Source organism: Tupaia chinensis, unplaced genomic scaffold (assembly GCF_000334495.1).
Source record: "Tupaia chinensis unplaced genomic scaffold, TupChi_1.0 Scaffold148234_1, whole genome shotgun sequence".
Taxonomy (NCBI): Eukaryota; Metazoa; Chordata; class Mammalia; order Scandentia; family Tupaiidae; genus Tupaia; species Tupaia belangeri.
The window spans coordinates 5,497,999-5,524,907 of NW_006208084.1; the positions used below are offsets into that span (position 1 = coordinate 5,497,999).

Consider the following 26,909-nt stretch of genomic DNA (forward strand, 5'->3'; position numbering starts at 1 on the left):
AGTACTGGTTCTCCTACAGCCACCACAAAATAACTGGAGGAGGGCAGCTCTTCTGTCTCCCCAGGATTAGGAGCAGAGGATTTCTGAGGATTTCTATTCCAGCTCTTTTTTTTGGAGAGTTTTTTTGCTATAGGTCGCGTGCACTCGCCAGAAAGAGAGAGACAGAGAGACAGAAAGCGACAAATCACCCCCCCCGGGGGGCGGGATAGCCATGCCACAATACCTTCTCCATTCTCCACTCAGGATCTTGGGCATGCACGCACATGCACCCAGAATGAGTTTTAAGCCACTGGGTCCGGGACTCAAACTGCCGTCAATTATATGGGAGTCCAGCGACATAGCCATTGTGCTAAACTGCTGGTCCCAAACTCTTATGTCCCCACTTTGATCCTGAAATTCCTAGGTCCCCCACATTTATCTGCTTTACTGCCTAAGACCTAGCTCTGCCAGTGAAGTTAGGGATCCTATGTCACCTACAGAACTCTTCCTCATTTACGAAGGCCTCCCGCATCTAATCTCATTTGCTCTTTATAACAAATGTATGGGTGGGTAGGCCAGGGTTCCCATATGCAGTTGTGGAAACTGAGGCTCCAGAAAGTTAATGATTGCTGGGCCTGTTAGTTTTCTAGAGCTTCCATCACAAAACACCACGGCCTGGGTTGCTTAAACAACGAATGTTCATTTTCTCACAGTTCTGGAAGCTGGAAGTCCAAGATCAAGGTGATAGTAGGGCTGGCTTCTTCTTAGGACTGTGAGATGAGGCTCTGTTTCAGGACTCTGTCGTGGCCTTGTATGGCTGTCTTTCTGCTGTGTCTTCACATCATCTTCCCTCTGTGTGTCTCTGGGTCCAAAGTTCCTCTTCTCTTAAGATGCCAGTCGTACTGGATTAGTGCGCACCCTAATAACCTCACATTAATTTAATGGTCTCTGCATACCCATATGCAAATAAGGTCATACTCAGTGGTGCTGGTAGAAGGGCTTTTCATATGTGTTTGGGCGGGGGTGGTGGCACACAGGTATCACAGCTAGTTGGTGGCCATGACACACAGGTGGCCTGCTCCCATTTGGTTTCTTCCTCTGCCGTTACTCAGCCCTGTCATTCTGTCCTGTGTCCTGTTTTGCTGACTCTGCAGCCCACCTCATCCTGGCCTTTTCTTTCCCAACCTTGCTGCCTCTGCCACAGCAGGATGTAGGAGGGACAAGGGAGGAGGCAGCAGTGGTAGTGGAACCCGAGGCTGTGAGTTCATTTGGTCGTCTCGCTGCCACTTCCAGCATGCAAAGGAAAGCTCTCTGGAAGCTGATTTGTTGTCAGACCAATCTAGACAGGTATGAATTGACTTCATGAGAAATCAATGCCAAGGCATCTCCGTGGCTATTTGGACATTCATCAAGTAGGTAGAAAAGATTAAGAACTTTATAATTTGGGGACCAGCAGATGGCATAATGGGTACATCACTGGACTCCCATGTAATGGACCACAGTTCGAGTCCTGGACCTGACAACTTAAACTTACACCGGGCGCGTGCGCGTGCCTGCCCAAAATCCCAAGAGGCGAATGGAGGAGAAGGGATTGTGGCGTGGCCATCCCCCCTGGGGGGGTGATTTCTCACTTTCTGTCTTCCTGTGTCTCTCTGTCTTTCCAGTGAGCACATGCTCCCTATAGCAAAAACCTCTCCTAAAAAAAAAAAAAAAGAGAGAACTTTATCATTTCTTCTTTAGCAGACCTTTATGCTTAAAAAAAAAAAAAAAAAGTGCACCTAGCAATGACAGCAGCAGCAGCAGCACGACAAAGCAGCAATGTGCCTAACCCTCTATGTTTGGGAACTTTGGATTTCCATGGGGGCAAGGCGCCATCTTGGACCGTGCTAACTGGTGATATGTAAATGCTAGTTCCAGAGCATAAGTGATTCATTCATTAAAAAAGAGTACTAGCTAAGCACCTACTACGTGCCAGGCCCTATTCTAAGCACTAGGAATAAATACAAAGACAAATGAAATAAGCTTCTGTCTCTCTTGAGTTGAAAAAGAGACAGAGGGTTAATCAGGTGTGCAGAAAGGCTGGCCAGAGAAGGCCTTTTGACTGTGTTAGTGACTTTTGAACTGAGACCCGACTGAAACAGAGAGCAAGCCTTTGAACACCTGGGCTCACCAGGCAGAGAGAACAGCATAGACAGATGCTTCGAAGAGGGAGGAACGGGTGTTGGTAGGACAGAGGACTTGTGCATCTGTGGAGGAAAGAATGGAGCATGCAGCAGAGAGAGGGTTGGAGAGGCTGGATCTTGTCCACACTGGCTGAAAGAAGGTATGTAGGCAGTACACCAGCAATGATAGGAAACTACTTCACAATTTTGAGGAGGAAGGAACACTTTTTTTTTTTACTTATGTTTTAAAATAATATTGATAGAGCTGAGAGTTAGTGAGAGGAAGCATGCACATTTTAACTCATTTAATCCAAATACCTGTGAGATATGAACCATTAACATCCCTGTTTTATAATAAGGAAAATTCAGCTTAGAGGCAAAGTCCATTTTCCAAGGCTATACCAGCGGAGAGTTGGTGGATCCAAGAGCTGAACCTAGACAGCGACAGTCCGAAGCCCGTGTGCCTAATACTAACCAGGTCATGTGGTGGGCTGCAGTGGCCCTGATTGGAGGAAAGCATTGTCTTAGACCCTGCAGTGCAGAGAATTCTCTCCTCGCCCTTAAAGAGGTTACTACCTTATATACCTGAGAGCGTTAAATCCCCTCTTTGGTGGTATTTTAGAAACTATTTCTACCAATATCCCAGGAAGAAACTTGGGGCCCATATCCAGTTAACTCATAGGTCAAGCGTTTTCTAAACTGCAGAGCACCATGAAAATGTGAGTTAATTTATACATTAGGTTGGTAGGAAAGTCATGACATATTTTTCTATGTAAAAATGCATAATGACTACAATTCACAGTACCTGCAGGTCCATAAAACCTGTGACTTCACCGAGTCAGCTCTGCTATTAACCGAATCTCAAAAATAATTCCTTTCAAATGTGTCTTTCTCCAACTAGACCTTGGGGTTAACTCTCCTATTGACCTAGGGGTGAAGGTGATTGACCCCTAAATTTGTCAACTCTGTGTAAACACAAACCATAACTGACTTCTGATGCTAAATAAATAAAGAAAATAGACCTACATTTTCTAGTGTGTGATACTGAAGAGTAACCTAATCAAGAGAAAAGAAAGAAATCTTTGGCACCATCTCCCAGAGGGACCCTTGCTTCCAGTCAAAGGAATTCCATTCTCTCAGCAGGGAGGTAATTGACAATATGAAAAAGCAGCTGAAAAGGAAGTGCCCGCCAGAGCTTTCAGCTTGGTTGCTGAGGATGGAAGAGATAAAAAGTTTTTCCCAAGGTTCTGATTTCAGGACTGGAGTTCAGACATCAAAGGCACGTGTTCTCACCTCTATTTCCCTTTTGAAAGCCTAGGAGACCCTATCTGTAAGACCACTGAAAATGCTAGCTCGAGGTTGGCATCCCATCTGGTAACAGTCTGGCACGTGAAAGCGAAGAAGTGTGGGGCGGGGGTGATCTGGCCTGTGTCTTCACTGTTACGCCCTTGATTTTGGTTTCTGGAAATGTCCCTTCCTGGCCTTGCAAGATTGCATCTCTTTATTGGCCCCTTGGATGGTGGGCAAGATTGCATCTCTTTATTGGCCCCTTGGATGGTGGGATACTACAGTAGAACTGGCCCAGCCTTTCATCACGGCTCCTGTCTTAGGTAAGGGTCATCCTGGCTTTCTGGGACAAAGTAGGAAGCCTGTTTGGCATTTGTTAGCTGTGATCTCTCACCTATTGGAAGAGTTTCTCAAATGAACAAAATGAGACAAAATGAAATAGAAAAAAATGGGCTTTCTTTGATAAGCATGTGAATCTCATGTTCCTGCCCTGTGAGCCTTAAACCTGCAGCCTCCCAGAGGATGTGAAAGAATCTAAATTCTCAAATATTCTCCGAATTCCCGCCATGCGGGCACTCAGGATGAGTTTATGATTGGTTAAAAACTCTTCCCACCTTCCTAAAATTGCATTACAGCCTGCTTTCTTCAAGCTACTTGCGCTTCCTGAGATTTTGATGGCTCCTTCTGGAAGGGGATAATGCTCTTGCCTTCTGGTGAAATTCACTGCTCTGAAAATCCAGAAGGGCAGAGGAGAAAGTATGAAACAGGGCCTGAGGAAAAAGCCAATAGCCAAGATTGTGTCCTGCACACCCTCCACCTTGTGGCCAGGGGAAGTGGGGCTCCTCCATGATGTTTCCTCAGAATCCTGCAGAGATCCTGGAGTCAGAAAGCATGGCTGCACACCCCCTGGTCCTGGAAAATGACCTCTTAAGGATTTCAGGGCCCTGGTAAACTGCCTCAGGATGTGCTTGAGCAGAGGTCTCAAAGAGAGGTCTAGGACCGTCAGCAATAGCATCAGCTAGTTCCTACTCAGACCTACTGCCTTGGAAACTCTGGGGGTGAGGACTAGCAGTTGGCATAATGGCTGTGTCACTGGACTCCCATGTAGTTGACTGCAGTTTGAGTCCTGGACCCGGTGGCTTGATCTCACGCCAGGCACATGTGTGTGCATGCCCAGGATCCCAAGAGGAGAATGGAGGAGAAGGGATTGTGGCGTGGCCATCCCCCCTGGGGGGTGATTTCTTGCTTTCTTGCTTTCTGTCTTTCTGTCTCTCTCCACCTTTGTGGCGAGCACACACGCCCTATAACAACAACAACAACAAAATCTTTCCAAAAAGAAAAAAAAAAGGGAACTCTGGGGGTAGAGCCCAGCAGCCTGTGAGGTAACCAGCCCTCCAGGTGACTCTGACACACTCCCAAGTTGTGCACCACTGTGTAGAGCATACTCTTAGAATTGCGGAAAGCAAAGCGAGCCTACGTTCCTAGCATCAATTTTTTGGCAGTACCTGCAGTGGGAGCAGTCTACACATCTCTTCTCAAACTTGTGTGAACCGATTCAGGGTTCAGGCAGAAAAGCTTGCAAGCAAGTCCTGATTTAGGTTTTTTGAAGGCCGAGGATGACTGAATTGACCTAAAAAGGTCCATTTCATTAATATCACCCACTCTTTTCATTCATTTATTTATTTAGTCAATCATTTATTCCATCATTTATTTATTTTACAAAATCTTATTGAGCTTGGAACCAGCAGTTGGCATAATGGCTATGTCACTGGACGTCCATGTAGTAGACTGTGGTTCGAGTCCTGGACCTGGTGGCTTAAACTCACACCAGGCAACTGTGTGTGTGTATACCCAAGATCCTGAGAGGAGAATGGAGGAGAAGGGATTGTGGCGTGGCCATCCCCCCTGGGGGGTGATTTCTCACTTTCTGTCTCTCTCTGTCTTTCTGGTGAGCTCATGCGCCCTCTAGCAAAAACCTCTCCAAAAAGAAAAAAAATCTTATTGAGCTTGGAACCAGCAGTTGGCATAATGGCTATGTCACTGGACGTCCATGTAGTAGACTGTGGTTCGAGTCCTGGACCTGGTGGCTTAAACTCACACCAGGCAACTGTGTGTGTGTATACCCAAGATCCTGAGAGGAGAATGGAGGAGAAGGGATTGTGGCGTGGCCATCCCCCCTGGGGGGTGATTTCTCACTTTCTGTCTCTCTCTGTCTTTCTGGTGAGCTCATGCGCCCTCTAGCAAAAACCTCTCCAAAAAGAAAAAAAATCTTATTGAGCTTGGAACCAGCAGTTGGCATAATGGCTATGTCACTGGACGTCCATGTAGTAGACTGTGGTTCGAGTCCTGGACCTGGTGGCTTAAACTCACACCAGGCAACTGTGTGTGTGTATACCCAAGATCCTGAGAGGAGAATGGAGGAGAAGGGATTGTGGCGTGGCCATCCCCCCTGGGGGGTGATTTCTCACTTTCTGTCTCTCTCTGTCTTTCTGGTGAGCTCATGCGCCCTCTAGCAAAAACCTCTCCAAAAAGAAAAAAAATCTTATTGAGCTCTTATGTTCCAGGTACTGCTCTAGTGGGACAAGTATATAATTTGTCATCACACAGGCTTGAATAGATTTGAATAAGCCAATTGCTTTGCCAATTGCCTCTGTGTAACTTCGGGTCATGGCTTAGCTTTCTGAGGCTCTGTTTCCCTCTCTGTAACATGGGGCCAGTTAACTAGTTACTTTATTGGTAAGGTTGTAGCATCAAATGCTGGGGACATGCTCAATAACTGGCATCAATGATTCCTCATGTTATGATTAGGGATCAATGAGATATTCTTTCTAGCCAGAATAGAAACTTTTACTGAGAGGTGGTAGGAGAGAGGTGTGAGGCCACATTGCTTAGATCATTGATTTTACATGGTGGATGGATGCATATTAGAATCTTGCCAAGAGTTCACAAGATAGGCTGATGCCTGGACCTTTTCCCTAAGGATTCCAATTTAATTGGCCAGGCTGAGACATATGGACTTAATCCTCCAACCAAGAGGAAATGAGGCCTACTCTAGAATCTTGTCTTGGTCTGATCATTTGTCATCAGTGAATTCCAGAGAAGAACATGTCTGGCAGCTGTCACCAGTGAGCAGTGAGTGATACCTTTGGGCTTGGCTTTACTTAGACGCTGTTGCTGCCCTCATCAGGGACTCAGAGCCCCATGAAACAGTTTGTTGAACTTGGCGAAGTGGAATATTATGTTTGTGTTGACTCTTTTGAACCCATGGCAAATTGCTGAACATTTAAACACACTCCCTTTGCTGCCAGATTCACAAGTTCCACATGAAATCTCTGCAGATTGGGTCCAAACTAACGACTTGCCCCTGCTAATAACACGGGGCCCGAGCGTTTCTTCACTTTGAATCCTCTGGATGAGATCCTCAGCTGTGACTCTGCCCAGCCACGTTTCTAATGAGTTTCCTATTAAGTTTGCTATTTGACCTTCAAGTGTATTATTTTCATTGTTTTCATTTGATTACACCCAAGTCATTTTTCTAGAGGCTGGAGATTAGACATAAAACAACTAAAAACTAATGCTACTCCCTGGCTGTCCTGCCTCGCCCTCATGGGTTTCCTGGAATTCAATATTTTCTAGTGCTTTAAATAATACCACTTGTACTTGAAGCTCATTTTTAAAAGAGGGGTGGAGGAAAAGAAACTGAGCTGCCATTTAATATAGGGTCTTTTGGAGTGAACTGGGATGGCTGACTTCACTTGCATAGGCTGTCAACAGCAGGGATCTTGAAAGACTCATTGAACACAGAAGAGGGAACATGCGAGACCAGCAGTTGGCATAATGGCTATGTCGCTGGACTCCCATGTACTTGACCGTGGCTCGAGTCCCAGACCTGGTGGCTTAAACTCATGCCAGGCACGTGTGTGTGTGTGTGTGTGTGTGTGTGTGCCCAAGATCCCAAGAGGAGAATGGAGGATGTGGCATAGTCATCCCCCCTGGGGGATGATATATCGCTTTCTGTCTCTCTGTCTCTCTCTATTTCTCTGGCGAGCGCATGTCCCTATAGCAAAAACCTCTCAAAAAAAAAAAAAAAAAAAAAAAGAAGAGGGGAACACGGAACGGAACGCGCACAACCTAGGGTTTTGAATATCAAGAGCGAGATTGGATTAGGTGAACTGGAACTTCCAGGCTGCAGATCCTCAGGTTTTATTGTTTTGGTTTTAATTTTTTTGGGTTAAATTTATGCTCCTCCTACCCCGTGATTTCCGACATTGGGCTCATCTGGCGGGCATGGCACTGAGATTGACTTGAGCGCTTTGGACAGCACCAGAGCTGACATTTGGACCATGGTTAGGAGAACAAGGCTTACTTCCCTGCAGCCTTTACTGTGGGCCTTGGAGTCCTCCGATGTCTTTGAGGATTAGCTCACAGTCCCCACCACGCTCCCCTCTGCCCCCCAGCCCTCTCCATCAAACACACATGGCTTCTGGCACCAATGCTGTTCTCAGGCATGGATGCCACCAGTATATAACCATAATCCCGAAGTTCTCTCTCTCTCTCTCTCTTTTTAATTAAGATTTTTGTCATAGGGCACATGTACTCACCAGAGAGTCAGAGGGAAACAGTGAGAGGAAAAGTGAGAACCACCCCCCTGAGGGGGGAAGGCCATGTTGCAATCCCTTCTCCATTCTTCTCCTGGGATTTTGGGCATGCATAGATACACACCTGGTGTGATTTTTAAACTGCCAGGTCTTGGAACTCAAATCACAGTTGGCCATGTGGGAGTTCAGCGCCTTAACCACCATGCCACTTGCTGGGCTCTTTTTCTGTTTTCTTAAACTAAGGCTTGCTGCCTAATACTAGCAGCTAACACGTTTGCTTTGCTCTGTGTGGAGTGGTGATCCTCACCATGAGAACCTTAGGTAGACGTATCTTTTTAAGAGATGAAGAAACAGAAGCCCGGAAAAGCTACGTAACTTGCCAGGGTCACCCAGCAGAGCCGAGGTAGCCTGACTCCTGGAGTCACACTGTGACTTTCACATCACTGTGTTACCCAAGGAGGCAGCCTGACAAGATGCTCCTCTGAGTGCCTGAGCCATACAGCCCTGGTGGGTCAAGCAGTAGCTAGCACCAGGACGTGATGACCACAGGCCTGGTTGGCAACCTTGGCGAGGTGGTAAGAGTGAGGTGAGCCCCATGCAAAGCCCTGTGCTGGGCATTCAGGAGAGGAGGACAAAGGCTGTCTTCACAGTCAGGTTTCTGTCTGCATCATTGCCGGAATTGGGGCTGTGCATTTTCAGAAGTTCATTGCCTCAAGTACAGGTACACCCTATGCTTCAGATTGTGGTGATTGTGAGAGGTTCTGCTCAATTGCTGGGGCTCTCTCAGATTCAGAATTGTGTAAGTGTGTGCTGTGAGTGAGTGTGAGTCTGCCTGTGTGTGAGTGACATGAAGTCCAAATCAAAACAATGGAGGGGGGACCAGCAGTTAGCATAATGGCTATGTCACGGACTCCCATGTAGCTGACGGCAGTTTGAGTCCTGGACCCGGTGGCTTAAACTCACGCTGGGCATGTGTGTGTGTGTTCCCAAGATCCTGAGAGGAGAATGGAGGAGAAGGGATTGCGGTGTGGCCGTCCCCTCTGGGGGGTGATTTCTCACTTTCTGTCTATGTCTCTTCGTCTTTCTGGCAATTGCATGTGCCCTTTAGTAAAAACCTCTCAAAAAAAACAAAACAAAAAAACCAATGGAGGGAATGATGGGGAGGCTGGGTGTGTGTGATGTGGGATGTGTGTGAGTACGTGGTGGTTGATAGAGCCCTTTTAGCATGTTAGGGCCCTTCATGGTTTCCATGAAAATACCCCTCAAAGATAGTTGTGGGAGGAGGGCAGAGTCCAGTGGCCAGTTCAACATAGTCCCCTGGAGTTCTCTCCCATGCAGTTACTCTTTCTATCCTGGCCATGTCTCCTGCCTTCTGATGATTGGATATTGAGCCCTCCCCACACTCTGAAATAGTACTAATAATCTTAGAAGGAAAGAATTGTTCTTGGCAAGCCCTTGCACCCCTCTCTTCCACAGGTAACTTCCAAACTTTTATTACTATTTCTTCTTCTGAGCCCCGCTATTGGTGATAGGTAGGCTGGTTGTATGTGATTTTCCTTGGGCATGAATATCCAATATCCAGAATATTTGTGGGTTAAAAAAGTAAGAGGTGGGACCAGCAGATGGTAGTTGTTACATTGCTGGACTCCCACGTAGTTGACTGCAGTTCGAGTTCCGGACCTGGCAGCATGGGACTCAGGCTGGGCATGTGTGCATGCATGCCTGACCAAGATTCTGAGAGGAGAATGGAGGAGAAGGGATTGCAGTATGGCATCCACCCTGAGAGGTGATTTCTTGCCTTCTGCCTCTCTGTCTCTCTCTCTTTCTCTAGAGATTGCATGCAACTGATAACAAAAAAGGGTCATCTGTCTGAGATATTTTAGGACAGTGATAAAATTGCTGCTGCATGGGAGGCAGTACCATAGAACTGGAATGCCAACATCCCAGAACTAATTTAGAAGATGGACTTGTTAGTCGACAGGCATGAAGACAATTCTGATGGGTCTACTCTTTAGTCCTTGGCTTTTTTTGCTGAAAAACAAAACAAGACAAAACAAAAACGAACTGATCTTCCTCCCTTGAGATTACATATAAATCAGAAAGTAAGCACCCACCCCCACCTATTTTTTTAAGTTTACTATGGCTCATGCGCTCACCAGATGGAGACTTGGCCATGCTGTAGTCCCTTCTCCTGTTAGGATTTTGGGCACGTATGCACACATACCTGGCATGATTTTCAAGCTGCTGGGACCGGGACTTAAACCACACAGCCAGCCATGTGAGATCCTTCCTCCTTAACCTTCACACCACCTACTGCCCCCCTTTTCTCCTCTCCCTTTCTTTTTTTAGAGATTTTTTGTTTTGGGGGGTTTTTTTTTGGCCTTAGGGCGTGTGTGCTAGCCAGAGACACAGAGAAAGAGAGAGAGAGAAAGTGAGAAACCACCCCCTAGGAGGAATGGCCATGCCATAATCTCTTCTCTTCCATTCTCCTCTCAGGAGAGGTGCGTCCACACACGCACCCAGCGTGATTTTCAAGCCACTGGTCTGGGACTTGAACTGCTCAGCCATGTGGGAGTCCAGCAACATAACCACTACACCATCTGCTGGTTCCCTTTTAAAAACATCTTACTCTTCAGGGAGCATCATGTAAATTGATTCCTACCCTCACCCTTCCCAAACCTACTTTCTTCCTCAGTAGGCTAGTGTATTTGGTTCTAAATGGCCAGTCCATGGTTAAAATCCCAGTATTTCCTCACTCATCAGCATTTCTCCCAAGGCCAGAGCATTGTTTTTATAATACACATTTTGTCGAGTTGCATTATTAACCTCGAGGGCAGCAGGAGGGAATCATTAGGGGTTGGGTGATTAGCGTGCTTGTGAAAGCCAGACAATCAGAAGGCAGAATTGGACTGTCAAAGTGAACATCTGATGAAACTCAGGATTCATTTGGAGAAGGAGCTGTTGCTATAGGAACCAAGCCTCACTCTCCCTTGAAGTGGAAAATAAACAGAAAACAAGAAAAATAATTCAAGTTGGTGTCTGGGAAGAAGGAAGGCCCTTCTGTGGAACAGCAGAAAAGGGAGAGCATTTGGATATTTTAGGATTTGCCAAAACAATGGTGAGACCATGTTATAAGTGCAAAACCCAAGTCATTTTGGTCGTGGTTCAGTTCCAGGCCTGCTTTCTTAAGGAACTTCTTCAGGCACATTTTGGCTCACCGCAGTGCTTTTTCACACCGCACAGAGTAGCTCTTGAACTATTTTAAAGGTAATCATTGTTTCCAAACATTAAGAGAAGGCAACTCCATAAGGGCAAAGACCCATTTCCTGAGCTAACTTTGTCTGTCGTTTAACAAATAGCAAAATGCTCAGGTAATCATTTCAGATGAGCCAATCAAAAGCAGGGATGAGCGGAGCTCCATTTAATGGAGAACCTTTATTGAGTATAGTGCAAGGAGAGTGAACCTATGGTGGAGGAATGGTGGAGAGTTGTGGTAAGAACACGAGTTTTCAAGTCACATGAATTTGGGAACAAATCCTTGCTGGGGACCTACCCAACATAAATGCATATAGATATACATCAGAAGACATAGAAGACATGCCCAAGAATGTTCACAGCAACACAGTTGATAATGGCCCGCAACTGGAAACTATCCAAATGTCTGTCATCAGTAGGACGGATGAACAGCCGTGGTACATTTTCGCAATAGGGCACGGTGCAGCAATGGGAATGAACAGTCTTCACTGCACTGAACAACATGAATTATTCTAAAAACATTAGACAGAGCTAAGGATGCCAGACACAAAAAAGAGTAGATATGGCATGATTCCATTTTTCTTAAGCTGCACAATTGGCAAAACTCATCTTCGATATTGGCTTAAATTCACCATATTTATGATACTGGCTTATTGTACCCTTGGAGTGATGGTTAATGACAAAGACTACGAGGGAGGTACTTGCTGGGTGCTGGCCATATAGATTTTAGATATGAGTGCTAGTTCCCTATTTAGAAAGTAGAGGTTATATTGATGTCCATTTCATGGCATGAGGAGTAAATTTGTTGTTGTTTATTTATTTTTTTAAGTTTTTTTTCTGTAGGGTATGTGCACTTCCTGAGGGTAGTGGGGGGAGAGAAAGTGAGAAATTACCCTCCAGAGAGGATGGCCATACCTTAGTCCCCTCTCCTCCTACCTATACCCAGAAATTTTGGGCACACACACACACACACACACACACACACGTACACACATGCCAACATGATTCTCAAGTCACTGGGTCTAGGACTTGAACCACACATCTGGCCATGTGGGTTCCAGTGTCCTAACCTCCAAGCCACCTGCTGGCCCAGTGAGGATGAAATGTTTTAATGCACAGCATCCAGTAACTATTCAATACATGTTCACTGTTATTATAGGCTTTCTGGGGAAGGAGAGATCACTCTCTTGAGAAGTCTCTGGAAGAAGTGAGTCCTGAACTATTTTATGAGGTCTAAAATCCTGGATGTTACTGTGTCCTTGTTCCCTTCTCTTTGTTTGTTCTTGGCAATATTTGGTTGCCTGTTTCCTCTGGAACACTTTGTGAACATCCATATCTTTGGTATTTCATTCCCATCTCTCTTCCCTTGTTCTCTGACACCTTTGAGCTACAGGTCATTCCTCTGTTTGTAGTGCTCCTGTTTCTGCCCTGTTCTCTTAGGCTGCCCCTTCTACCTGGCCTGTCTTTCCACCCCAGTAGAAGGACTTTGTGTGGCATCCCTAGTGCCATCCACATAGTAGGTGCTTTCTAAACATGTATTGCTATCTTAAAAGCCAGGCGCTGTGCCACATGGACACGGCCTTAGTTCTATGGGCTGGCTCAAGCTGAGTGAAGTTTCTATTCAGGGTTTTGATTTTCCTGGTAGGCCTGGCATGTCAAGGGGCATAGTTTTCCTTACTGTTCTGGAGCCACTGGGTTTCTGGGTAAAACTGTCTGGCCAAGAGACAGAGGCTTTCATTTTTTAGAAAGGAAACCCTTCCCAACTGGTGGAAAATAAGCTTTTGCTTAGTGACTAATAACATAAACACAGACAAGATTTCTGAGCTTATAAATAACCAGTTGTCAAAGTGCCCAAGGGAAGCAGCCCTTTTTGCCAGAAGAATGGCCAAGAGTGTTCCTGTCACCTCGCAGATAGTGACCTTAACCATGGGCAAGGGGCCTTGGGCCAAGGGACTGGAAGCTGTTCGTTCTTCAGTACGAGTTCCCAAGACCTTGCTCTTATACATGGTAAGTCCTCGAGTAGTCTTGAAGAATAGTATAGATTCTCTAAGGGCCCTTCCTGCTCGAAAATCCTGTGATTTAGTGGCAAGCTACAGCATGTTTTAAAGAGCGATGCCAGCAGGGAGAGGGTAGCCTTAGGGTTTGGTTTGGTCAGAGCTTAAAAGGCAGACAAAGTCATTATGAGAAGACCTTCCTATTCGTTGGTCAAGGCACCGTGCTGAGGACACTAGACCTGTCAACTGATGGCATCTCCGGCAAAAGTGTAAGGAAGTTCTCAGCCTCATTTGAGTCTGCAGAACGTGAAGGGGGTGGGTGGGGAGGTAGTACATGCGAAGAGAAATCTGGCTGAGGACTTGGGGTCTGCAATCAGACTTCCAGGCCCAGTCCTGGCTTTGTCTCATCCTCTCTGAAACCCCAGCAACTAGCGTTAACCTTGCTGTACCCAGGTGTTCTCATCTGTAAAATGAGAAGACTCATGGGACTGGCCATATGACATAATGCATGCAAAGTGCTTATTAGTATGGTGCCTGGACATAGTAGGCTCATAATGAATCTCGCCATTTTTGTAAAGTTTATTTCTATCATGAGAGAGAGAGACAGAGAGAGAAAGAGAGACAGGCACTGCCAACAAGGTCTTCGTACTGCGATCTGCCCCAGTCTTAGCCAGCCAGGATTACGGAGACACATGTTGTAAACCTGGTTTATCTAGGGAGACCTCGTACCTGAACCTGAGACCCTTCCCTGTGGCTTTCCGATTGTGGAGCATTGTTACTGCTGTGCCCCTAGGGCTGGCCACAGATGTCACTATTGTTAAAAATAGACTCAAGCTACTAGACTGCCTGCCTGATGAATCATTGATGGTCCTAGTCTAGAACGCTTGTTTGCATTTAACTAATCTCAGGTTGCAGTCAGGGCCTTGGCTGTGAGATGTGGGCTGCTTCCTGTGTGTGTGTCAGGGGCAGAAGGGTGGGCCTAGCGTCTCAGAGTCTGGTCTAGCCACTTGGACAGTTCTCTGACCCAGCAGCTCACTGGCCCTGCCTGCAACAGCGAGGGCCCAGTTTTATCACTCAGTTATTATCTCTTTCATTCAGTGTTTCCCAGACTGGCTCTTGGTTTGTTCCTTCGGCTGTCAGTAGGAATACATTTAATTCATCATAGCCAAATTAACCTGCAAAACTCTGGGTTAAGGGAACCAGGCTCCCCAAGAGTAATCAAATATTCACATTTTCCAAACACTTTGCCTGAGTGGGACCATTATTTTTCTCCAGGATTTCTTGCAGGACTACTGCTCTAAGGAGCAGTTCCTCTCCTCCCTCCAAATGCGGTAGCACGGGCGGGAGTAGAAGGATGGCTGAAAGGAGTGAGGATGGGGCTGGATAGCCGCAGAGGTGACGCAGGCAGACTGACCAGGGATTATCTTTCAGAGGGAGGACCCACAGAACTTATATATTTATTTAAATTAAAAAAAAAATTTTTTTGAGCCAGCTGATGGCATAGTGGTTAAGGCAGCAGGATCCCACATGGTTGACTGCATAGTTTGAATCCTGGACCTGGTGGCTTAGGAAACATGCATGTGTGCCCAGCATCACCGAAGAATGGAGAAATGGAGGCCAAGGGATTTTGCTGTGATCATTCCCCCCGGGGGTGCTTTCTGACTTTCCCTGTCTCTCTGTTACTCTCTGGTGAGTGAGTGCATGCATCCTGTAACAAATTAAAAGCAATGTTTTCTTTTATTCATGTTAGAGTTCATGCACATGCACATGAGAGAGAGAGAGAAGTGAGACAGAGAGGGAGGAGAGAAGAGCATCCTCCGTAGGGTCTTGCCTGCCACGGTCCCCTTCCTCTGTCCCCTAGCCTGTTGGATATTGTGCACTGACTTGTGTGCCTGACATGCTTCAGGCTGACCAGGTCAAGGATTTGAACCACAGTCACCACAGGAGATCTGGCTTCTCTTGAGCAGCATGCCATGGAGCAGGCCCTGGCAGGACTTGTTTGTGGAAGCTGCTTGGTAAAATATTCGGCATATTGAACTGTATTGAACAGCGTTGTGTTTGTGTCTCCTCGATCCCAAATGATCCAGCTGGAAAGGAGAATCCAGGCACTGTAACAGTCCCTTTGTCTGCACAGGGCATGTGAGCCCCACTTCTGAGCGCCACAGGCAGGCCAGCAGCTTTGACCCTGTAAGGATGCACCAGACTCTTTGGGGTATGAGGCTCCTTGTTTTATTGTCCACGTACTTTCTTTCCTTTCTCCCTTTTTAAAATTAGAAAACCCTCTGCCTTCTCCAGGACATATCACTCCATCATGTTTGGAGCCTGAGCCATGCGCCCCAAGGCGGCCTTTCCAGTTTCCAGAGTTTATTGTTAATGAAAAGTGCACGACAAGCTGAAATCCCTGGCAGGAGCCACGGCTCAGGGTACACCGAGGCCAGCAGACGCTGGAGCAGCCACTCTATGTGGACGTCCTCTCCTCCGTCTTCTCCTCCCTGCCTACTTTCTCCCTCCTTTATTTTATCAGGGAGGTTTGGCTGGACTTGAAGGAGCCAAAAAGGAACTGCAAGGCCTGAGCTTCTAGCAGCCAGTGACAAAGTGTGGGAGGACAGAGGACCCAAGCCTGGGGCAGGTTCCAGTTCAGCTGTGTTCTTTGCTGAGTACGCACACATGTGTGTGCGTGTGTGTGTCAGTGCTAGGCTCTGCAATAATGTTGATACTGATGATGATAGCTAACATGATTGAATATGCACTATAAGTGCAGGCCTGCTGTGTGCATTTCACATACCAGGTATCAATAAATTCTCCCAAGAGTTTGTACTTAATAATATTCTCATTCTACAGTGGACTAAACTAAGGCACAGAGAGGGCAAGTGACTTCCTCAGTCACACAGCCAGTAACAGCAGATCCAGGAATCCTACTTAAAAGTGATTCCTTAACAACCTAGCCCAGGCAGAGGAAATGGATGTGTCAACCAGTAAAGAAACCCACACGATTTGAAATGCTTTGAGGCAAGCGAGAGCAGAGAGAGGCAGGAGAAAGATGTGGAAGCCACGCTGAGTCCGGTCTTGACTTCTTGTTCTACCAATGAGTTGGAGTTTGGCAGGTGTGCAGGTAGGGAGAAGACCACTGAGGTGGGAAACAGCAATGTGTGCCCATGCATCATGCGTGTGGATGTGTGTGTGTTTGTGTTTGTGTTTGTGTAGCTGTGAGAAATAGCAAGCAGTTCTATTTTGGTGAGTTAGGGCTCTGATAGGAATAGTTGAAGCTGATGAGATACAGGGAGATAGGCAAGGGTCCTTTAAGGTAGGATCTTGGATATCTTACAAAGGGTAATTAATTAATTTTTCCTGTGACTTTTGCCTTACATACAATCTTACATACAAACCTTACCCTACAAAGATTTTTATACAATATCCCTTAGGAGTGATAGATTACAAAACAATGATTATTTGTCTTTGCTCAAAGAATATCTTACGTGAAAGCCCAAAGTCTCCAGTGGGGTGACTCTGAGGGTGCCGAGGCCCTAGGGCCTGTCCTGTGTGTGGTATCCTCTGCCTCCGTGCAGTGGGCTCTGGACCTCTGCTTGGAGCACCCCGAGTTCGGGCATCCCTGCTGGAGAGCTTCAGAGTTGCACAGAGAGAACTTTTTATGGGCCTTTAGAAAACGATTTCTGTGGCAGTATGGAGGATGGTGAGACGGAGCTGAGGCTGGAGTTGGCAAACTCAGCTCAGGGTGGCCGCATTGCTGGTGGGACAGCAGGCTTTGGGGTGGGTCCACCTGCTGTGGGGGCCAGAGCTGATCCCAGCTAGGGCCAGAGAGCTGTCTTGTGTAGTGGTTCTGCTCTTAGTCTTTGGAACCCAACTGCCAGGTGGCAGGCTGTGTGTGTTTCTTAATCTCATCAGGCCTCAGTTTCTACCTTCTTTTAAAAGGTAAAATAGACATTTTCCTGATAATTTGTTGCAAAGGTTAAATGAGTTCGTACATGTCAGCTCCTCCAACCCTTTTACTACCCTAGCAATAGGAAGTAATTTGTCATTATTTACTGTTATTGTCCAAAGTGCACTCAGGAAGTTGGAGTTCATTCATTGAATCATTTTAATTGAGCCCGTACTATATGCCAAATACCATTCTAGGTGTTGGGGATATGTTTCAGTGAGTGAAATAGACCAACTCTCATTTCTATTCTAGTAGGAAAGACAGAATTAATCCATACACAGAGCAGTTGTGTCACAGGGCAGGAGGGGACACAGGATTATGGGGAGTTGGTGGGCTGCATTGGGAACTTTGGGTTTCATGTGAGATGGGAAGTCCGGAAGGCTTTGGGCAGCGAGATAACAAGATTAAGTACCCATGTTAGGGTCCGAGTACCTCTGTCAGGCCTGGTCAACACAAGTGGTAGTTGTGTTTGTTGTTACCTATTCTCCCACCCACAGGGGTATGTGATGGAGAAGGATCTTAGCCCAGGGACTGGAGTCCTCAGAAAAGAGAACTTCATTTCCTCTTACATTACGAAGGCCCGTCCAGGAATAGTACTGGGGTTGCAATCGTCCGCCAGGCTGGAAAACTAGCCTGACTCCCTGAGATATTGATTGGGCCGATTTGTCCCCTGTTTGGTGACATCTCTGTCATCCTCTCTCACATTCCCCGAAGTCACCATCTGAATAAACAGGGTATTTGTTTATTGTTCTTTGCCCCCATAGTGTTTGAGAACAAAGATAAGATTGTGATCATCATGGAATATGCGAGCAAAGGGGAGCTGTACGATTACATCAGCGAGCGGCGACGGCTCAGCGAGAGGGAGACCAGACACTTCTTTCGGCAGATCGTGTCCGCCGTGCACTATTGCCATAAGGTACCACCGAGCGGGCTGGCAGGAGGGAGTGGGTAATAGCATCATTTGATCCTTTCCACTGAGACAGTGCTGTCTATCCATCGTCATCCGTATGGAGAATTTACAAACCAGAAAGAATCATTACCCATGATTTCAGAAGCCAGGGTACCCCACTACTGACATTTTCACTTGTTCCAATCTTCTTCTTCCTTCTCTCTACATTTGTTTTTTGATATAAACATTTTTAAAAACATTTGCTAGAGGGTATTTGCACTGGCCAGAGAGTGACAGAAAAACAGAGATAGATAGGTAGATAGATAGAGAGAGAGAGAGAGAGATAGAGATCTCTATAGATATAGATAGGTAGATAGATAGAGAGAGAGAGAGAGAGATAGAGATCTCTATAGATATAGATAGGTAGATAGATAGAGAGAGAGAGAGAGAGATAGAGATCTCTATAGATATAGATAGGTAGATAGATAGAGAGAGAGAGAGAGAGATAGAGATCTCTATAGATATAGATAGGTAGATAGATAGAGAGAGAGAGAGAGAGATAGAGATCTCTATAGATATAGATAGGTAGATAGATAGAGAGAGAGAGAGAGAGATAGAGATCTCTATAGATATAGATAGGTAGATAGATAGAGAGAGAGAGAGAGAGATAGAGATCTCTATAGATATAGATAGGTAGATAGATAGAGAGAGAGAGAGAGAGATAGAGATCTCTATAGATATAGATAGGTAGATAGATAGAGAGAGAGAGAGAGAGATAGAGATCTCTATAGATATAGATAGGTAGATAGATAGAGAGAGAGAGAGAGAGATAGAGATCTCTATAGATATAGATAGGTAGATAGATAGAGAGAGAGAGAGAGAGATAGAGATCTCTATAGATATAGATAGGTAGATAGATAGAGAGAGAGAGAGAGAGATAGAGATCTCTATAGATATAGATAGGTAGATAGATAGAGAGAGAGAGAGAGAGATAGAGATCTCTATAGATATAGATAGGTAGATAGATAGAGAGAGAGAGAGAGAGATAGAGATCTCTATAGATATAGATAGGTAGATAGATAGAGAGAGAGAGAGAGAGATAGAGATCTCTATAGATATAGATAGGTAGATAGATAGAGAGAGAGAGAGAGAAAGAGAAAGAGAGAGAGAGAGAAGGCACCTCATTTGAGTGTGGTCATGCTGCAATCTCTTCGCCTCCATTTCTCTATCCTTTCAGTATTTGGGGCATGCGTGCATGTAGCCTGGCATGTTTCTCAAGTTTTCAGGTCTGGGACTAGAATTGCGCAGTCTGCCATGTGGGATCCAGCTCTCCTAACCACCAGGCCACCTTTAATTTAAACTTTTATTTTGAATATGTTTTGATTTACAGGAAAGTTGCAAAGTAATACAGAGAGTTTTTTATTCGCTTCACTCAGTTTACCCTAATAGTATCTTACGTTCATAGAGCACTCGTTGAGGGGCCGGCAAGTGGCATGGTGGTTAAAGGCGCTGGACTCCCACATGGCCGACCATGGTTCAAGTCTCAGACCTGGCGACTTGCTTTCTCACTTCCTCTCTCTCTCTCTCTCTCTCTGTGTGTGTCTCTCTGATTAAACTGAAAATAATAATGATAATAATAATAAATAAAATTAAAATAAAATAATTATTAAAAAAATAGTGCACTCGTTGAAACTGAGACACTCTTACTCATATGTTATTGTCAACAAAATTTCTGATTTTATTTGATATCGCCTGTTTTTCCACCAATGATGCTTTTCTCTTCCAAGACCAAACTAGAGAGCACCAAATTACATTTATTTTTACAGTTTTTTTTTTTTTTTTTAATTAGCAGTATTCCCTATAAGGGATGGTTGCCCCACAAATCCCTCTCTTCCACCCTTCTCTCCTTTATTTTGGGAATGCATACACACATGCTTTGTGTGTTTTTCAAGCCAATGAATCTGGGATTCAAACTGCCCAGATGGTCATGTGGGATCAAGCCACCTCAATCACTGAGCTACCAGCTGGCCCTATTTTTACATAATTTGTGTCTTGCTTTTTCACTTACTAGTGTAATCTTTGCATTGTTCTATTATTAAAAATGATCTGTAATTGTTAGACATTGCAGCTATTTCTGATTACAGGTTGAGCATCCCTGATTCCAAAAATCTAAAATCCGAAATGCTCCAAAAACTTTCGGAGCGCCAGCATGAATGCCGTAGTGGGAAACTTCACACCTGACTTCATGTGACAGGTCGCTGTCAAAATGCAGGCATGCAGCACTCAGCCTATTCACCATCTCCAAGGGAAACAAACTCCCCAGCTTTGTTCACTTGGGGTGGTGTCCCATCCCTAAGCTGTTTCATTATGTATATGCAAATATTCCAAAATCCAGAAAGATTTGAAATCTCAATCACTTCTGGTCCTAAGCATTTCAGGTAAAGGAAACTTATCCTGTATTACAAATAGCACTAACATCTTCATACATGAATACTTTCCTTTCCTTTGAATAATTCCCTTAGCAATTCCAGAGATGAATTTGCTGGGTGAAAGGCCTTGAGCCTCCTTTTACTCTTGGTGCCTTTCCTTGTGTAGGTTACCTCCACACATAGACATTTTACTGAAGCACACCTAGTGGGCTCTGCTCACCCAGCCACAGCAGAGCTACCCCTCGCCTCTGGAGAAGAAAATGAAGTACACAGAGAATTCTAAACCACGTTTCAGCCATCATTGTTATTCATCATTTTAGCCACGATTTTCATCCTAGGTAGACTTTACCTAGAACTGCCATACCCAGAACAATCATTCACGTTATGGCAAATATAACTTGAATCCCACATGGCATCAAAATAGTATCACCATCTTCGTACTTACTTTTTTTCTTTTCTTTTTTTTTTTTGAGAGAGAGATTTTTGCTATAGGGTGTGTGTGCTTGCCAGAGAAAGAGACAGAAAGTGAGAAACCCCCCCCACCCACCCAGGGGGAATGACCACACTGCAACCCCTTCTCCTCTATTCTCTTCTTAGGATCCTAGACACACACACACACACACATATGTACCCAGCATGAGTTTCAATCTGCTGGGTCAGGGACTCGAACCGTGGTTGACCATGTGGGAATCTAGCACTTTAACCACTATGCCACCTGCTAGCCCCATGTGTCATACTTCTTAATTTGAATTACTTTTAGGTTTATAGGAGAGTTGCAAAGATAGTACAGTTTCCCTAATGCATGAAGACATGGGACCTTCTGGTTTGTTCAACATAATGTTGTACAAGAGTAGATCTATAAGTAATTAGAAGACAATCATTCAAATCCAAATCCTTAACCCATGTGAACATTATCTGACCACTTGGTGGTGACTCAAAAGATGCTGGGACCAGCAGTTAGCATAATGGCTCTGTCGCTGAACTCCCATGTAGTTGACTGCAGTTCGAGTCCTGGACCCAGTGGCTAATACTCACACTGGGCGTGTGTGCGTGTGTGCCCAAGATCCCGAGAGGAAATGGAGGAGAAGGGATTGCGGCATGGCCATCCCCCTCTGGGGGTGATTTTTCACTTTCTGTCTCTTTGTCTCTCTGGCGAGTACATGCGCCCTGTAGCGAAAAAAAAAAAAAAAGTTCACGTTTCAGATTATACCATGTTTTGTATTTTAGGATTAGGTATAAAGTACTATGTACTGTGTTTTCAGTATTTGCAGTGTGTGAACACTTGGGTTCTGCATGAATGGGGCTTTAGTAGCCTTATTCCATCTTATTATAAGGCCCAGGAATGCAGCAATGTAACAAACTGCTCCCCATATTTAAAAGCAAACAAAACCAGGTAGCTCATATTCCCTGTATTTCTCCAAGAGACTTGATTTGGGCATTTCTGAATTAAAAACACTTCCCCAAAGGCTTGGATTAGAAAAAGAGTAGTAGAAATACACGTTTTCAGCTCACTCTCTCCAGTCAGTGCTTTTGGAGATATTAGGAACTGTCAAAGGGAAAAGAAAATAAACAACAGAGAACCGAGTGTAAACATGCAGATTCAAAACAAAAGAAATCTTGAATGAAAGACAAAGAATTTGTAGCCAGTTGGTTTGCTCAAAAGAGCAGCTTTTCTTGCAGATGTCCTGAATGTAGGATGACGTTGAAAATCTACTCCCTGCTATTTATCTGCTCAGCGCCAAAGAGCTGATTCTTTGAGTCCCTCTGCTCTTCTCAGACCCACCAAACCCCCAAAGGATAATGAGGTCTTAAGAAACAATGGGAGCAGGCCAGTTGTTCCTGATCTGTGGGCCACAGCCTGGTGGCTAATGACTCCTCCCACCTTCAGCTGGCCAGCTGTTTGTGAAGTTCAGTCTCCAGTCTGGCCACACCGTAGGGCAGCCACCTGCTCCGTCAGGCCAGTGGCTATGGTCTTATTGGCTACTTCTGCTTCGCCTTCCTCCTGGCTCTGAGTCCTGCTGAGCAGAGAGGGACTTTGAGAATCTCTCCTCCTGGCTGCTTAGGAAATCCCCTGTTATCCTCAGCTCTGAGTCTGTTTCATGAGTCAGAATAGATTGGGCCAGGCCTCTTTCCAGCGCTGGAAGACAGGCAAACAGGTAGACAGACAGACAGGCAAGTGAGGCCCGCAGAGCTCCACACTCATGAGTCTCCAGCAGAGAAATCTGCTTCCTCCCTGGGAATCACATCACAGACAGACATTGTCTGCTGTTGCCTGGGATTATATTGCTTTCACACAGTGGAATTACATTCCGACAAAGAATCCCCCCGCTGTTTTACAGGCTCCAGGGGAGGAGGGATTCCAGTCATTTTTCCCTTAACCACACAGCAAGTGACTAATGCTCTCCTGTCGCTGGCCGGTGGCTGGTGGGGAAGCATCATGACAGCAAGAGCAGCACTGAAGGATAGCGACGAAGACCACCGGGCTGGCGCGTCGCTTTAATCTGCCAAACGTTTTCCTTTGCACACCCTCCTCCACCCTCTTTCTCTCTCTTATCCCAACCACTCCCGTTCAGTTCCCTCCTTGCATTCTCATTTCAGAATGGTGTGGTCCACCGGGACTTGAAGCTGGAAAATATACTGCTTGATGACAACTGCAATATTAAGGTAAAACTCTTGCCTCATTGATTGATAGGCAGAGCCTGGGTATTTTATCCTGGTGGGGACTTAACCCGTGGCAAGCTGTAGCCCACAAATAAGGCGGCAGCTTCTTTCCCTGGCGGGCAGGTGGCGAAAGTCCCTTTGCTTGAGCTCTCAGGTCAAACCATTAAAGCCAACAAGCATTTATCGACCTCCTACTGCATGCCAGACCTTGTTCTTCCTGCTGGGATAAACAGAGATGACTAAGACACAGTACCTTTCCTCAGGAAGTGCATGGTCTAAAATGATCACTGTAAAAATATAACAACCAACGTCTTTTGCCATGTATTTCAATATCATAGTTGCCTGATGTCACTCAAATTCATTCTTTTATTTTTTGGAGAGGTTTTTGTTATAGGGCGCGTGCGCTCGCCAGACAGACAGAGAGATAGAAAGCGAGAAATCACCCCCAGGGGGAGTGGCCATGCCGCAGTCCCTTCTCCTCCATTCTCCTCTCGGGATCTTGGGCACGCACGCACACGCGCCTGGCGTGAGTTTTAAGCCACCGGGTCCGGGACGCAAACTGCGGTTGACTACATGGGAGTCCAGCGATATAGCCATTACGTAACTGCTAGTCTCTCAAATTCATTCTTTACAACAAACATACAAGATAGGTGCTGGTGTTCACATCATTTCACAGCTAGGGAAACTAAGGCACAGATTAGTCCAGTACCTTACCAAAGATAACATAGTGGTTAATGGTGGAGTTGCTATTTTGACCCATGTCTGTCTGATTCACGAGCCTAAGTTCAGCTCACTGTGCTCTATTTGCTAGCAGGACTCCATATTATTTAGACTTGGAACTCCTTCCCTGGCCACCTTTTTGTCACCTTTTGTCCCTTGTTTCCTGTTCCCGCCTACCGCCGACTCTCGCACCTGTGAAATCAGCCATAGAACTGGAAAGCCAGCCGAAGTGATGGTGTCTGCTGTTGGGAAATAGCAAGTGATGGAGTTTACTTTTGCAGAGGGTATTATTGCTGGCTGCTGCTGGAGCTGGAGAAAGCTCTCCTGGCTGACAGGGTTCAAGTGCCTCCTGGGGAGCACCCCGAATGTCCTTTTGATCACGTCTACAAAATAAGCAAATACAGTTTCAAAATAAACGGAGCTCGCTGCAAGGGTTTCATTATGAAATGGCCTTAGTACTCTCGGCACCAGCGGGAGCCCTCCGATTGGCCTCTGGTGACGTTAGTGGCTCTCCCTGGTCCCCCGACAAAGCATGGGAACGATCTTGCATCTTCTGTTTTTGTTGTTGTTGCAATCAGTCAAGGGGTGCTTGGAAGAGAGACCCTTTTCCTGCTTGCCGAGATGGAGTTGCTTTGGTGTTTGAATTCCATTTGTAGATCATGGTGACAACTATTAGTTACTGTGGAGGTGGCTCTTGGAATCCATGTCCTGGTGACCCTCTTGTTCTTGAGGAGTCATTGAGTTTAGTCCCATATTTCTGTGTAATCCACAGAGAAAGGATGAAATGTTTGAAGCAAGGAACAGGAAGAGAGGGTGAAATCTCAGGGTCTATTTCTGGAAAAGTGGCTGGATTACTTTAGAAGGAGCACTGGCCATAGATTTAGAAATTCCGGGCTGTGTGGTTTACTTGCTGCTTGATATTGGAAAAGCTAGTGAGCCTTGTTTCCTCAGCTATAAAATTGGGTAAGAGTAATACCCACAGGCTTGCTTTCAGAATGAGATGCGCTCCATTTCCTTCCATAAACTGCTAAGCACTTGTGTGTAAATGAGTCAAGGTTAGCAGCAATGGCTTTGGAGTTGGATAGCCTGGGTTTGAGTTGCATCCTTGTCCCCTACTAACTACAGGGTTCTTGACAAACTACTCTCTGACCTGAGCCTTGATTTCTACCTCTGTCAGGTAGGGGCACCCATCTCTGTGTGTGGGGATTATTGCATCATGAGACATTTCGGAGCAATTTTTATGTGCAGGTGCCCTGCGCCCGGTGCTTGGAGTCCTTAACAAATGTGAAAATGTAGGTGTGCTACAGTACAAGCATTTAGGGCTGAATTAAGACTATACCAGCAACCTGCTTTAATGGCTGGCCCCTGGAGGGAGCATTGATCTGGAAGTCAGATGCTCCAAAGGTGCCTGGGTCCAGGGGTGGGGGGTTGGGGGGTGAGAGAATGGTCAGTCCATGGCTGCAACACTAGATCTTGGCCTGGGGTCACATTCTAAGTGTTTGTGTCATCGACCTTGGTGACTTTCTCTCCACAATCTTCTTGCCACCTGCCCCCAGACCTCTCAGAATCAAACATAGTCTTTAGAAGGTTTGGAATGTGGGTCTCTCGCCTGGGGATTGAGTTCTGTGATGTAGTGTGACCTCTTGGTCCCATGACGCAGTCCCAGAAATGATAAGTCACATAGCTTCCTATGGAGTCATAGAATTCCCCAGTGGAAGAGAAGAATGGTTAGAATTCTGAACACAATTGTTCAGAGGAACAATGGGGCAGGAGCCCAGAGGAAGAGCTTATTTGCATAAGTAAGAGGACACTGGTGTTGGGCCTACTGCTCCCTGGACCAAGTCCTTCAACCAGGATTCCCTATGCTTCATGTAGGGAAAAAAAAAAAAATAGCACACCCATAGGACATGATAAAAATTAAAGTGTTAGTCATGCCTTTTCCTTAAGAATTCTTACTCCTGGCATTTTCCAAGGTAAAACATATACCCATTCATAGCCCAAACAGAAACCACCTTTTCCCACTCTCAGAACTCCTAAATTCTTTCTCTGCTTATTTGAAGAATCTTGCTCAGATGTGAGAATCCTAAAGATGGAAAGAACTGTGAGACTCATATTTCAACCCTGATTGTTAATGATTCTGACCTAGAAAGTCTAAGTAATGTGCCCAAGATAACACCGAGAGTCAGTGATATGACAGTGTCGTTTCCCCGGGATGTAGTACGGTGTTTGGCATCGAGCAGGTTCTGAAGAGCTGTTTGATTTTGGAATAAAGGAACAGCCAGCCAGGATTAGAACTCACATGTTTGACTTCCAGGCAGATTCTCTTTTCATCATCTCACACCCACTTCCAGGGTTTTTAAAAATCTGTTTCAGCTGGTGTTGATTTGTCTTCCGGCTGTATATGCTCAGCTCTTTCTGACTCAGCATTTTCTGAAACAGATTTAGAAAGGGCACTTGCTGACAAAGGCAGGCAGACACATGGCCACAAGCTGGCCTCAGTGTTCAAGACAGCCAAGGCCATCAGTGTCTGGACCTGGGGGACCATGGGCACAGATGAGTACCAACCAGGGGGATGGAAGCAGTGGAGTCCTCTCCTGAACCCCTCTCTAAGTGCGAGTCCCTCTTCTGTGTTTAAAGAGTGGAGAACCTTTGGCCCGAGAAGTCTGTAAAAATGCTGCTGGTTAAAATGCATCCGTGTCGCTGCAGGTTTGGTGTAAGCCATGCACCTTCTTCCCCTCCCCTTCCCTGCCTGATGTCGGTTTGCAAAGAGCACATCTGGCATTGGGAATTATTTATCTGGCCACTGCGAGAGGGTGTGGCTTCTAAAAATACTCACACAGTCGGTCTGCAGAAAGAATGAGAGCAATGTGCCGCTTTGGGTTGCATTCCGTACTCTGTGGAAGCATGTCAACGAAAATAGACACCCAGCACAGCATTAATTTGCAATGAATAAAAACGGGCCAAATTCACATCCCACTCTCTGGGAGAATGGAATGCC

General features: G+C 45.7%; 1 protein-coding gene across 1 annotated transcript in view; it reads left to right on the forward strand.

The window, feature by feature from the left end:
- The window catches only part of NUAK1 (NUAK family kinase 1), a gene marked incomplete at its 5' end in the record, with an annotated part of 82,572 nt that overhangs the window by 37,985 nt on the left and 17,678 nt on the right, over positions 1–26,909 (forward strand). The window contains 2 exon segments of the mRNA XM_006170363.3: positions 17,977–18,128; positions 23,129–23,194. Coding sequence (XP_006170425.2) covers positions 17,977–18,128; positions 23,129–23,194 — 218 coding nt within the window.